Below are 15,763 nucleotides of genomic sequence, written 5' to 3' on the forward strand. Positions count from 1 at the left end.
TACTTTATTCTTAATGGATACCTAACTAATTTTGAAATTTGTGCATTACCCTTGGAGAAGTTAGTTTGAAATGAACTATTTAACCTAAACTAAAAACATTGACAATTACTGGAGAAAATGGTTTCTAAATTTTCAAATTTAGGTATTTAATGAATCTTAACTAAAAAAATGGAAATAATCCAGACAAAGTTTTCAAATCGGTAGCACAAGTCGGTTAATCAATCGAAAATCCGACACCAGGTTAGCTTGACTCTGACATTGTACCGGATTTAAACTGAATTTGGCACCAAGTCAAGGTTACGTCGGCTTAAAGCTGGATTTTTGATCGATAAATGATTTTTATTATTCGATTCTGTTTTTGAAGTCCTAAAATCCCAGAATCAAACACTTCTTCAAATAAGTGTCAAAATCGACAGCAATAGCAAACAGCGTCTATTTATTTTCTTAAATACATCTATTTAAAACAAATATTCTCACAATAAAAATAAAATTAAAAAGGCATTGAAAACAAGTCAAGTAAAAAATAAGCTGATTAGAGTCGTTATCGAAACCTTAAGCTGCTTTGTATTTTCTCAATTACCATTAAAGTGTAAAAAATCCATCTTAAGTATCTCTCATGAGTAAAAAGCAATTAATTTTTATGATTATTCATTGCCCCAATGAAAATAAAGGATTTTTGTTTTCGAATTACACATGTTCACTTTAAGTTAGCAGATTATTGCTTACGTCTGCCTATTGTGGTAAGATTATTGAGATCATATTGCATTTTACACTAAGAAATATGAATGGAAAAATTTGCTGAAAATAATAAATTTTCTGTTGTATTTGTCATGGAAAAATGAATGAGATGTAAAGGCGAGGGTGTTTAATGAAATGGAAAGCAATGTGTTAAAGTGGTTAGGTTATCGATATTTGTCGTAATTTGTCACACACATTCTTCACCAAATTGTTGAAAAAATTGCTTATTACATAAAAACAGAGTTATTGTGGGAAAATGTGAAGATTATTATAAATCCTTATGCTCCTGAGTGCTTTATTGTATATTTATTTCCTCTGATCTTCAGCTTTATTTAAATTTTACAAAAAAATGTCAATTTGCATCCTAATTAGTTTTAAAAATTCATTTTAAATAATATTAAAATTGCTTGCACGCGAATTCCTAATTAAAGGGCATTTTATGAATGATGGTGCCTTTTGACCTGTGCTATTCTACCTAAATGAAAACTTGAAACTCACAGCAGAAAAATGAATGAAATTAAAATGTAATCGGATTAAAATTATGTCCATTCAAGTGCGCCTCACTCAATCATTTACATTTTTATTACTGTCGTAAATATCAAAGTTGTTAAGGGGAAATGTCTGTACTTTAAAATTTAAAATATATATATACTTTAATGTAAACAGTTTTATAGCACTTTAATGTTGCTTTATTTTGTCTGAATTAATATCACTTAATTTTATGGGTATCAATTTTTAAAGATTCTTTTGTAACAATTTTAATCTAAATTTTGAATATGAACCTGAGCTCTCAGTCAACTCTTTTTTAGCCGGCTGCTGCACAACTTTGTACACAATTTAAATTTTTAAAATTTTTGTTAAAATTTATAAGAAATATTTAAAAACGCTATCTTTAGCGATGCGTAATTTACTATAATATCTTAACTCCTAATTTCCTACTGACTGTAAATTGACTAAATAAATCTATCAAACCTACACTAATTCTCTTTAAACCACCGCAATATCGATTGAAATTATTAAATTAAATTTTAAATTTTAATTTCATATTCTTTAAAATATTTTGAACAAACCAAAATCCAAAAAAAAAAAATGTTCGTTTCTCTTTCTTTCTTGCTTAAGTTATTTTTTTATGTTTTTAAAATGATAATTCTTGTTTTTGTATATTTTAAGGCTAAATTTAAATCAATATTCACCTTTATTTTTGACTTTTAATTTCATGTTTTATGTTCATAATTTGGTAAATGGCATCCTTGAAAGACCACAGAAACAACATTTCAGTCGTAAAATTAATAACTTAAAATAGATTTTTTTTTAATTTTTTTTTTTTGTATTTTAATTAACAAAATATATTATTTGACATTTTTCATTAGTTTTTGGATTTTTATTTGATGTTTGATTTAAATTTTCATTTTGTGTCTCAATTATGAAAAGTTTGTTGAAGTTTCAAAGATAAGAAGCAAATTGAAAAGAGTGCTTGAATAAAATTCATAAATTATTTAAAGAAAATGAATTAAACAAATTAAAAAACTCATATTTTATTTAAATATTGATGCGAATTTCTCAAAACTTCTGTTCCTGACTTTTTATTTTTCTTAATTTTGTTTTTCTTTTTAACTTTTTCTTGCTCTTTATAAATTTCATTTTTTTATTAAATCATTTATTAATTTTAAATTAAAGACAAAAAAAGGAAATAAACTAATCGCAAAAATATTGTTTCTGTGTTCTCCAAGGTTGCCTTACTGGATAAATTCGATAAAAGAATCTAAGCATCATCGGGACCCGCAAAATTTACTACTACCATACACATATCAATCAACACTTACAAAACATTTTAAAAAAATAATATAGAGAATAAATAAATATAGTAAACTTGTTAAAACTGTGAGTGAAAGATATAACAAATCAAGGAAATGTGCAAAGGACGTGCTGAAGATTTATAGTTGTTGCAATTAACAAATTTATTGAGTAAACAGCAGAAAAAAAGGATTAAAAAGGACACACAAAAAAAAATCGTAAGAATCTTTACCTAAAGCAATCTTTTATAGGATACGAAAAAGCTTCTCTTTTTAAGGAATCAAACGTAAATAATTAAACTTCAAAAATGGCGCCTTTACCAATAATTAACATGGAATACGCAGAGGCGAAGGAAGTCGTTTGGACAAAGATTCAAGAACCATTAATGCAGCGTAAGCTTATTCTTGTGATTGTATCAATAGCATTGCTGTTAGACAATATGTTGTACATGGTCATTGTTCCAATTATTCCTGACTATTTGAGATATGTTGGCGCTTGGGGAGATGAAGATCAACAAGAATATTTTGCATCAAAAATGCCAAATGCCACACCATCAACAAAAGTGCACGACCATCACGGACAAGAATCAGCAACTGGACTGTTGTTTGCATCTAAAGCCATCGTTCAATTGATGGTTAATCCATTCTCTGGAGCAATTATTGATCGAATTGGATATGACATTCCAATGATGATTGGTCTTATCATCATGTTCTTCTCAACATCATTGTTCGCTTGCGGACGAAGCTATTCAGGACTCTTCTTTGCTCGTGCATTGCAAGGTGTTGGATCTGCTTTTGCTGATACAGCAGGTTTGGCTATGATTGCTGACAGATTTACAGAAGAAGCAGAACGTACGAGAGCTCTTGGTATTGCACTTGCATTCATCAGTTTTGGATGTCTTGTAGCTCCTCCATTTGGCGGTGCATTATATCAATTTGCTGGAAAAGAAGTTCCATTCTTAATTCTTGCACTTATATCATTGCTTGATGGTTTTATGCTGTTGCTAGTTATGAAACCAATTAAGCAACAAATACGTGAAAGCCAATCTGAAACACGACCAGAATCAATTCCAATTTGGCAATTAATGATGGATCCATATATTGCAATATGTGCCGGAGCATTGATGATGTCAAATGTACCACTTGCCTTTCTTGAACCAACGATATCCCTTTGGATGGAAGATACAATGACAACTGATAATTGGAAAATTGGTATGATTTGGTTGCCAGCCTTCTTTCCTCATGTGTTTGGTGTCATAATAACTGTAAAAATGGCACGTCGTTATCCACATCATCAATGGCGAATGGCAGCTGTCGGTTTAGGATTAGAAGGCATTAGCTGTCTATTCTTACCATTCATCACATCCTATAAATTATTAACAGTTCCCATTTGTGTTATCTGCTTTGGAATCGCACTTATTGATACAGCACTGTTACCAACATTAGGATATTTAGTTGATACACGCTATGTATCAGTTTATGGAAGTATTTATGCAATTGCTGACATTTCATATTCATTAGCATATGCTGTTGGACCGATTATTGCTGGTGGAATAGTTGAAATGATTGGATTTGTGGCACTAAATATATTAATTGCAATAGTAAGTTTAGCATATGCACCTGCATTATCATATCTTAGGAATGTCTATGACTTTAAACCAATGGAGAGTGAAGCAAATATATTAATGAGTGATCCACCAGCAAAAGAATATCAAACATATTCATTGCAAAATCAACAGCCTGCTGGAGAATACAAGAATCATTTAGAATATGGAAAATTCCAGGAAGAGCCTGGTGTACAAGAAACAAATATTGATCAGCAATATGATTACTCTCAGCAGCAATATCAGCAAGATTACAGCTATCAACAGCAACAAGGATATCAACAAGGTTATCAAGAAGATGGATCTCAAAATCAATCACGGAATCTTCCACAACAGCCTGTCGCAAATCCATTTAGGCAACAGCAACAACAAGAAGCTCAACAACCACGACCACCTGTAGCTAATCCTTTCCGACAAGGATTTAATTAAATCCACCCTATTCAGTTTTAGCGAATTTTTGTTTCTTAAAAAATTTATTTTAAATTTTAAGCATATGAATAGTTGATTTTGTTAAGAATTTTCCTATACCCTTGAACCTCATGCTGAATTTAAATGATCATTGTACAATTTTCAACAGTTTTTAATAAATCAATTCGAGATAAATCCAAAGTTATTATCAAATATGGATTAATGATGTCTGTGTCTCGACAGGTTCTCGAGAGATCATCAAAAGCATTTATCGAGTCAAAAAAATCAAGTACAAAAGTAAAATAAGATGATTTTGAGGATGGTCATTTAAATTTGGCATGAAAACTTCAAAACCTCGTTAAAAAAAGATTTTTGATTTAAGAAAAGTTGAAAGCTCTATGCAAAAAATGAACAAGAAGATGAAATTAATAATGTGATTTGTTGCATCGTAATGCTTTATGTGTTTTCTATTATATATTCGAATATATTAAATATAAAAGAGAAATCAAATGAAGAAAAATTGTCGTTTTTAAAAATGATGAAAAGGAAATTTTAAAGTGATAGAAAGAAAAATTTATTTAATTCTTAAACTTGCGCTATATATTATAGGTGGATAAATATAAAATTTATATAAAAATACTTTGTACAAAGAAGAAAAAAAAAACAAAAGAAATTAAAATTTAAGCTGAAAAATATCAAGAAGGAAAATATTAAGAATCAATTATTCTCGATAAAATTTTAAGCGACGATCATGATGATGATTAAACAACTGTAAACCGAATCATATCACATATACAATTTACATATAGGTAGGAATATTATTGTAAATTTATCAATGAAAATATTTGAATGCAAAGATCTGAAAAGATAAATTTTAAATTCCAATTTCCAAAGAAAATATGCACCAAAAAATTTAAATTTCCTTTGTTCTTTTTTGGCAATATGTAAATCTAATTACGCATGGATTTAGTATGTAGTTCAAAAACCAATTAGGCTGTCATATTTGGTAGATTATGGAGCATTGTTTATCATAATCCAGAGCTCGAAGTAGACTTGAATTTTGTATGGAGTTTAATTGACTTTTTAACACAAAGCCTAGTTGAATTTGAGCTCTGCCGTAATCTAATCATTTATGATAGCAACGAAAGATATTTTTGAGTTATTTTTACCATTTTCGTTGTGTAAATTTTTGCAAAAAAGAAACGAAAACTTCAAGTCAATTCAAGTTTTATGCCTTTTAAAAAAAAAAATGGAAAAAAAATTGTTTCAAATTATTCTGAAGTGAAAAACTTTTAAACTCTAAACGTCACTGGAAATACTTTTATTTGGCAAATCGTAAACATTTTCCTTTTCATTCATCATTTTTAATGAACAAAGGCATAAAAATAATTTTCATATAACCATCAACAAGATAAAATGTAAATGAATGAGTATCATAAAAAAAATTAGGAGTAGATGGATGGAATTCTGTATCAAACAGTATTTTGATGTCTACTCCGTAATAGAAAGTATTATTTTTAATAAAAAAAATTTAGATTTAAGAAGCCATATGAGAGATATAGAAAAATCTGTCTGGTATTACATTCGGTATCAAAGACATATCAAAAATGCCATAAAGTTTAAATTTTACAATTATGGATGTAATTAAGGACAAAAGTATGTATCTCATCGTATGGCATTTAATTTTAACAAATTTTTCACATCTCATTGCTCATAAATCATCACTTATGTGGCATGAGAGTGTGAAAATTTTAATCAAATATTTATTTTTAAAAATTTTCGTAACGTAAGACACAACCAAGGTAACGATACATATCAAGAGCTCTAATGCTCGCCTGAATTATTACCGAAGTGATATTATATATATCTTATACATAGAAGAAACTTATACATATAAGTTAATATTAATATATCTATATAATAAAATTATTTATAGCATAGCATGTATACATAATATGATAATGCCATTATACCATATATCCGTTTAAGGAACAATCTTTTATCATAGTTTTATCTAATCCTCTCACTACATGTGTTTCATCTCTGAACATGTATGTAGGTAAAGATCTTTAACATGACAGCGAATATTGTCGTGATAATGACAATTCACAATAGCGAGAGGAATAAAAGTGTTCAGTTTTAAATGTATGAACTTTAGAATGTTGATAGAAATGAAATATCATAAGTAGTTTTGAAAGTTTAGGATATTAAAGCTGTATTAAAATTACTTGGAAATTCCATTTTTCCTCTATTCTGAATTTTAAGCATAAACTAACATTTACTATCAAATGCATATCTAACATAACATTTACGAATATGTATTTTTGACCCTTTGTGATTTATTAGGCAAATTCTAATATTGTCTGAAATATCTTGATGTTTTAAAAACTTTCTTACATCATTTAATTTCAATTTTTTAATGCTTTATAAAATAATAAAATGACATTTTTGGAAATTTTGAGAATAAATTCAAGTTTTAAATCTGATTTTAGCAAGGCTAAAAAAACATCGAATGATGAAAAAATTTGGAATCATAAGTTCATATCCTGAGCAGACAATGCGCATACTCACTTAAATGAGCGTACTCAAATTTAACAAATCTTTAATAATTCTAAATTGACAGTCTTTAAAATATTTTTCTAAAATAGTAAATTTGACGTTTTAAATTTCAATTTTAAGAAATACAAATCTTTAAATGATATGTGACTGTCTTTTGAGAAATCAAGTAGATGTCTATGTATTCATTAATTCAAAATAAACATTTCAACTATTTTATTAAATTCAAAAAATAAATGCATACCTTGTCATATAATCAGCGACAAATTTAAAATCTCATTCGAAAAATTCAAGCAAAAATGTCATTTTAATATCTTATAAATCAACATTTAACAAAATTTACCTTCGAATGCTATCTTGATGTAATTTTCACTGAAAATAAGTATTCGCTATCAAACTTCCTTCCGAACGAGTGTGAATGAAAAACCAGAAATGGAAAATATAGCAATAAATGTCATTTTAAAATGAATTTAAGATATATCTTAATAGATTAAATATCATGAATCATGAAAACATACATAAATTAAATTTAGCAAATAATGAAAATGCAAAATTTATTCGTTCAATGGAAAAGTAAATACCTTGTTTAGTTTTCATATCCAAATGGCTCATCGAGAAATTCATTCAACTAAAAACTGAAGATGATGCATAAAGTTATTTGGGACTCACACTAACCGATACAATTATTACTGAAAAGGATTAAAAAAATGAAGTAAGAGATTCAAAAAAAATTAATTTAAGTGTAGTAACAAATTATAAAGTTTTGGACAAACTTTAAATTAATCAAAATGTCCAACTGTATAGAATCCAATTGTAAATACAAAGTGCTAAATTTATTCACACTGTCATCAATTCCAATAGCATATTATTATCAATTATTTATGTAAGATGGAACGTGTGAGCTGCAAAATGACTCTCTATCTACTTTCAACTCAATTATCTAAACATTATCTCCTATAGTTTTTGGCCCTTCTATGCCTAAACTTGTATTTCTAATCATTCCTGTTATCCTGTCCTATCTATACTCGTGGAAATAAAATATCCAATTTTGTAAATTTGTTGAAGGCATACTGTTCAGTAAGATAAAGTTAATCATAAAATTTAAATTTGATTCTCAAGAATTTTTGCTAAATTTTTAATAGTTTGTGGTTTATTGTTACTTAACGACCACTATATTTTGAACCCAATTTATTAATTGCTGCAAAAATCTTTACATTTCCTTATTTTAAGAGTATTAAAATGTATGCTAGACTTTATTTAAAGTATTTTAATCTTCAGCTTGTTCCAAAATTTTTAATGACTGAAAACTTCAAATTAAAGACAAAAATGTTTCGTGCGCTAAAGTATAACCAAATAAAGAAAATTAAAGTTTAAACAAAACAAAAAATAATATTCAGATACAAAATAAAAAGAAAAGTCACAAATCATAAAAATAGAAGAAAATAGACCAAAGTTTGAAGTCGACTCGGATTTTGTGTGGAGTCTTTAAGTTTAAGAATTTAATACAGAATTCTAATCGAGTTCAAGCTCTGAAATAGACCAAAACTAATAAAATAGTCTAGTCATTTTAGTTATGTCTTCAAAGGAAAGATTAAAGAAAAAATTAAGCATACCAGTAGCAATGGATACAGAATACAAAAGTAAACTTCAATTCTTACACAAATAGAGTTAAAAATTGAACAAGAGTCGTTGTAATAGTTAAATACGTGTTATAAAATTTTCAATAGAAAAGCAAAATTAACGAGAAAAAAAAGATGAAAACTCAACTCTATCTCAGCCATAACTTTTTAAATGCAGAAAAATGTTGTTGACTATTTCTATAAAAATTTAAATGAAAGACAGTTTTACTGCAAATAAATGTGATGTTCGCAATTTTTTGATTTATTTTATTGAAATATTTCACAAGAACGCACAAAATTTAATTAACTTTTGTTTTGGTCATCATAAAAATTATTATTTTTTGGTATATTTAACAAACCTTTGTAAATAAAGAAAAAAATCAGATAATTTATTTATTGATCCTTAATGAATAAATTTAATTGTATTTATATTGGCGCCGGCTTGTGTAATATTATATGAGAAATGATAATGAATCTCTATGTACCCATTTACTTAGAAATACTCTACTATCCCTGACTCTGTCTCTCTCTCTATTTATTATGATTGAAATAAATTCATGTAATTTATTTAATTATGTAAACTGAGCTTAGGTATTTATTAATAGGCTTAGTTTATGAAATGATAAAAAAAATAATAACTAAAGTTAGTTAATAGATTAACGAAAATGAAAGAATGAATATGATATAATTATAATCGAATCATAAATAAATTAATTTAATTTTCTTAAGTGAAATGTTTTTATTTCTATGTCAAAGCATTTCTTCTATTTATTTTAACCTCATTTCAACTTATCATAAAATCTGATCTAAATATTATCAGAATTAGATTTTGTCTATATTACAAGTGAAAATTCAAAATTTTACTTTATTCGAGTTAATATGTCAATCAATATTAATTCAAAATTCTTGCAATTAGAAACTTATTTCTTGTTATTAGAACTAAATTGAAACAAAAAAGCAAACTTTTAATACGAAATTCTCTATTTGTCATTTACATTTTGACAAGCTTTCATAAATTATTATTGAATAAAAATTGATAAAGTAACTTATACATTATAAATATACATAACAGTGACACAAATTACATAGAATAGTTAAATAAATAATATTAAACTATCTAAAATGTTTCTAAGTTGGCATGAACGAAGTTACGTAATATGAAATTTTATTAAGAGTAAAGAAGTAGAATATGCAATGCATCATAATGTACGAATAGAATTCGTACACATTTTTTTCCACAAAATGCGCTGGAGTCTAATGATTTTAATGGTCTTGACTCAATGTTTTATGAAAATATCAAGGAATATCCTTTGTTTTAATTTGGTAGGAAAATTAATAAGAAAGTCAATTCAAGTCTGCATTATTAATCATATCTAGGATTCGACCAAAAACCACAGGTCTGCAGTTTTCGACTGCACCATATAGTTCATTCAATGCTGCAGACCTAAGTCAATAAAATACAGTGCGCATGACTTGAAATATTTATAAGTTCATTACAACAAATTTTGAGGTCTGTTTAATTTTAATCTACTGTCGATCAGGAAATCCTAGGGAATCATATTATTGAGTACTAGTTCCCTACGCATTAGTTTTCTATTTTATTTTTTACCCACGGATTCAAAATCCTAGTGGATTTTCAGTGTTTAAAATCACTTGAATATATCCAAATTGTTTGATCGATCAAAATCCGGTCCCAAACCGGCGTGACTATAATTTGAAGCCGAATTCGGTTAATCAGAGTCACGCCAGATTGTTTCTTTACTTTAAATCAATGAACTGACTTGAGTTATTCAGGCCAATTTTTGATTTGTTAACATTGACAGGTTCTGAATTATTTTCTGAATCGCAGTAATTGCCATTATAAACATGCATGCATTTAAGCTCCATCTCATCATAAGAAAAAATATATATAAGCATTATATTATAAACATATAAAGGATAAATTAAAATATATATTTAGTGAAGTAAAATAAAGTTCAGAAAAATGAAAAAAATATGAAGTTTAATTTACGGAATGACGAAAAAAAGTTGAAATTTTTTTCTTAATTACAATGAAAACATCTGGAGTTGATAAGAAAGCTAAAATGTGAAATTCTATTGAAAATGTTCAATTGATATTCTCAAAATAAATTAAATTAGGTTAATATCATGATGAATATGTTATACTGGAAGGATAAAAAGAAGAAAATAGAACAAGAAATATGGAAAATAAAAATTGAACTTGAAAAATTGATTGTTATTCAAATAATTTGTGTTTTGTGAATGTCATCATATTGGATCTTTAAGAATTTTCAGCCTTAATCAGTGGTTAAATTAAGATTAGGTCGAAGTCGACTTGATTTCGCTCTATAAACAGATTAAAAATTGCATGTATTTTTTCTTCTGCTAACACTTGTGAAGTATAAAAATTCATACAAATCTCAATCTATGACGTACTCTATTTAGCTTGGATCTCTGAATTTTCCATGCACAAACATAACAGTGTAGCTTCTCCATGTAGCAAAATATTATTATTAACAAAAATAATTAAATTATATCTCGCACGGAAGACTATAATCCTCATATTCCAATAAATTATCAAATTAAAGAATCCCCATCTGCTGTATGTCATCATAGATTCATTGTGACACAAAATACAGTTTGAGTGTAATTTTTTTCATAACCACATTGAGAGAGGGCTTATGATGCAATAAAAACTCATAAATAAATTATCACACATTTTCTGCTGCTACCATTTTCACACCCCCCTATTACTAGATGTAGTAAAGGGCATGTGTAGGCTTGAGGTTTATGTACATTGTGCTCTCTCTTTAAATCTCCTTGACAACGATTCGAATGTAAATGCTGAAATGTGATAATATCTTTCGTAAATATGTATATGCATAAATACAAGCAAGAATCCTCTGTCATAAAGTATTAACACTAAGGAATGAAAAACGATACAGTTTCCCTCACTTTGTTATTCTTGAGTAATGTCAAAATATTTATTGTGAAGAGAAAAAAATTATGTAATCATGCTATATCATTGATAAACTTATTACGAAGCATAACAGATTGTGTTTCACTATCTCAATGATGAATTGAATAATATTTCATCTGGTAAGGACTTGAATGGGTGTCGATAATATTGAATGTGAATGAATTTTAATTACAGAAATTATGAATTGTCTACTACAGAAGTTGTTATACTTTATGGCAAGTGACGAAGTAAAAAGTTGAAACTGATCTCATTCTGGTACTTTAATGTCATTGCTTAGATAGATGGAATTAAAATTTAGGTTAGAAATGTGTACGAGGAGTTACTGCAGTTGTTCATCTGTTGTACCATCGCAGTGATTTTTAAATAACTCCAATTTCCTTGATAAAACAGGTGATAAACTTGACTCGAACAGCATAGAGTATTCGCTAGGTCACGGATACGGTGTAGTTTCAAACGTAAGACGCAACTGCCCTGAAGACATCCAGTAAACTGATTCTCGATCATCGTAAATTAGAATTGCTAAAAGTAAACGATGAATTGCTCATGAGTCATGAAATATTAGTTGAGAAACACTGAATTATGACATTAAAACTGTTCATATTCTATAAAATCATTTAAGCATTTTATGAACATCCTGAAAGTCTTTTTAGTAATTTTAATTTCAAAGACTCACAATCGGAAGGAGTCAGAAAAATGAATTGATGGAGAAATGCAACTAATGAAGGAGAAAATTTTAAACGTCAATAAATCTCATCTCCAGATCTCGTTTTCCTTTTTTTTGCTGGTAATGCTGCTGCTGAAAATGGGATTTTTCACATTATTTAGGGTGCAGAAAAATCATCTAAAGGTTGTCGTAGGGGATAGAAATGTCTTTATAAAACAAGTCACATGCTAATCAACATTTTTTTGTGCCTTTCCCTTCCTTGCTCTTTGGCATTTTATACATATTTTTTGTTTTAGTTAAGGAGGGGGATTAGCAATGATTGTTTTACAAAACCGCTATAGATCTACCAAATGCTCCCTTCCTCTTTCCACGAATGAATATAAATATTTTGAAAGTAATTTTGTTAGCAATGAATAGGGGGTGCGAGCATTGATGATGATGCTGGTTGTGATGGGTTTTTTACAAATCATGTTGTTACTTTCATAACAAATACAGTCGAGGGAAGTTCTTAAAATGGGTTGGGGGTTGATTTTTGAAATTTGAAATCAGTGAAATAAGGAATTTAAAAAATTTAGCACATTTATTTCCGAAGTATTTAGCATTCTCCATGCTTTAAGATATCTCCATACTTTTTGTCTAATGATTTTTTAATTTTTATTGCCATAAGACTCCTTTTCTTAAAGAATTGTTCGCGAGCAGCTTCAAGTTGATCCAGATATTTAGGATCTGCGCATTGATCATCCATACCATCTCGTGGACAGTAAGGAGGAATTGTAAAAGACCCGGTTCTTTGAACTGGTGGCTTCTTATATACTTTTTCACGTTTCTTTTGTTCTTGATTTTCTCGCTTTAGTCTATCCGTTGCACATTTAAAGTCTTCAGCAGTTGTTTGTGTGATTTTATCATTGCCACATGCAACGAACGATTGTGATGGATTTAGACTAGGCTGCGCCTTAACACAACAATTTGCAAATATTCCTTCCTTTTTGATTTTAGTTGGTTGTGGCTGTGGTCTAACATTTATTTTCCTTGGAGGTACTTTGGGCTTACTATTTGAAGTTGATTCACAATAAAATTCATCATCTGATGATTCTTCTTCACAAATTGGGGCAAATTTCACGCAGGTTTCTGAACTAATTCGTCTACTAATAGGAATCGTTGGAGTTGATTTGCATTTTCTTTTAGAGCAACTGTTTTGACTGGATTGGCATTGAGCATTTGACAGTTCCTGCATCAAATCGTTGAATAATTGTGAATATTTTTGAGGTTTAAAACAATCTTCAGGTTCAACGAGGACGTATGGAGAGTTGTTCACAAATTTTGATAAGGAGGTAACGGGTTCGCCACAAATTGTATAAACGCTTTAAAGAAATAAAGGAATTAGAATTTATTTTTGATCTGCATTAAATTTTGGATTCTTACATTTTTTCATGATAGTAGCAAAATTTTCCCTTCCTGCAGATTATCTTCTCAATTTCATTTTTACGCCTTCGAACTTTTTCAGGCTTACGACAAGAGCCATTCTTGAAAAAATATAGATTAATGTACTGATTTCCTGTATCACAACTCATAATTTAAAATTTGAGATAAATCCGAAAAGTGGTTTTTATAGAAATTAACCTGATTACTTAGATTGAAAATTGATTTTGATTTCCAGGCTACTTTGATTAGGAAATTTTCCATTTCATAGCTTTAAGTCTTCTGAAACTCCTAGACAAGTTTTATTTAATGTCAGCATCAGAATTAAATAAATCATGAAAATGGCCAAAAAGGAAAAATGTAACACATTTTCTAAAAATGTCAGAAGTAAATATTTAGAAACTGACTTGAATAGTCGTTCATATCCCGCAGAGTTATTTTCACCTTTTCACCCACAAAAGTCATAAAAAGAAGGAAAAAAGTCTCTTTTTAAGAAAAAATAAAATAATTTTCTCCCTTCAGTATTTTTTGTCGGTTTTGGTGCAAACATTAGCAGGAAATAATGTATAGCATATATGCATTATATATATTTTTTGCTGAATAATGAAGGTTGGTGCTCAGCATCACATTTAATGAGCTACAGTTTTTGCAGTAAATATAGAAATATACATTATAATATAATGTACAAAATTTCCAAATAACTTTTCCCCTTCACACGTCAGTCCTGCTGGAAAATACATGTGCAAAAGATCTAGCTAGGGTGGTGAAATGTTTCACATTTATTTCGAAGGGATGAAAAAAAGATGTAAAAATTTAATGTATTTTTATCTCGTTACATCTTTAAGATGAAACTGTTACTTACTTTATATTATGGATATGATACTGAAATATCACCTTTAAAACGTCTAAGGAGAGAACGAAAGACATGAAAAATAATTCAATATTATTTATCTCATCAGCCATGCGTTATTATATCATTCTCATCGTAGTCATACAAATGTTGTGGCATACATGTATGTATAGACAGGTGAATACGCTTTGCATGCAATTTTACACATAAATGATTTCATCTGATACTTTGAATTTACAGCAATTCAATCAAAGATGTTATTCGTTCGTTCATCTTGAATAATATCATTCTTGGTATTTATTTTGAATTATTGTAGCCTAAAAATATCACTAGCGGAAAAATAAAATATATCAAATGTCAATTCTTGACTTTTCAAATTTTATTCCAAGAGATTGTAATGCCTATCACCAGAACAACATTAATTTTATGACTTTATACACCAGTAAAATGAAGATTTTTGTCCATAGATATCTCCATAGAATTGTAAAAAAAATCATCTTATTTGTCTAAGGGACGCTAAAGTATAGAACACAGGAGAATAATTTGTCACGTTTTATCAGATACCATAATAGACAGATTGTAGATAGCATTATGAAATACAAATGGTCGGCCATGAATTATTAGTCTAGAGATCCATAATGAATACTTAATAATTCATGAACTAATGGAAATTGGGAAAATGAAAATCGATTGACGATCGATCAAATGAAACAGAATTCTATTGAATTTACATAGCTGAAAAACTTTTCCAATACGTCAATGAAAATCCTTAAAATTTTTTATGAATGCCTACGTGTTCCTCTTGTCGACATTCAATCAAGCCTTCCCATTACTCCAAAATATTGAAACGTGTTCAATTCTTTAAGCATCGTAATAGTAATGTTATTCTTTTCAAATTTAAATGAGATTCTAATCTGCATCAACCTACGAAATTTTCAAATTATATAAAAATTTCCTTTTTCCTTTCCTATTTCACCCCCTAGCAAATACATCCGCACACAAAAGTATCTCTAATATAAAATCATTGCTAGTTCCAAAGGATAACAAGACTAGTAACACTACACTGTGCAGAATGCATAATAAAACGGAAGGAATCAAACAATGGTCACGTGTCTGTAATTTAGTCGATGTT

The 15,763-nt window shown here is 28.5% G+C and overlaps 1 protein-coding gene across 2 annotated transcripts in view; it reads left to right on the top strand.

Annotated features, from left to right (window-relative positions):
- Nucleotides 1-15,763, top strand: part of LOC139097578 (choline O-acetyltransferase-like) — a 36,249-nt gene that overhangs the window by 6,256 nt on the left and 14,230 nt on the right. The window contains exon 2 of one of the 2 annotated variants that reach the window (XM_070649463.1): nucleotides 2,469-5,607. The exons of the other annotated variant lie outside the window; for it this stretch is intronic. Within the exon in view, the coding sequence (XP_070505564.1) occupies nucleotides 2,840-4,564 (1,725 nt within the window). The 5' untranslated portion in view covers nucleotides 2,469-2,839 and the 3' untranslated portion in view covers nucleotides 4,565-5,607. Of the gene's footprint in view, nucleotides 1-2,468; nucleotides 5,608-15,763 lie in introns of those variants that run through there. 2 annotated transcript variants of the gene reach the window in all.

The sequence above is a fragment of the Chironomus tepperi genome, unplaced genomic scaffold (genome assembly GCF_022539635.2).
Source record: "Chironomus tepperi strain 1889 unplaced genomic scaffold, CSIRO-AGI_Ctep_v1 contig_425, whole genome shotgun sequence".
NCBI lineage: Eukaryota > Metazoa > Arthropoda > Insecta > Diptera > Chironomidae > Chironomus > Chironomus tepperi.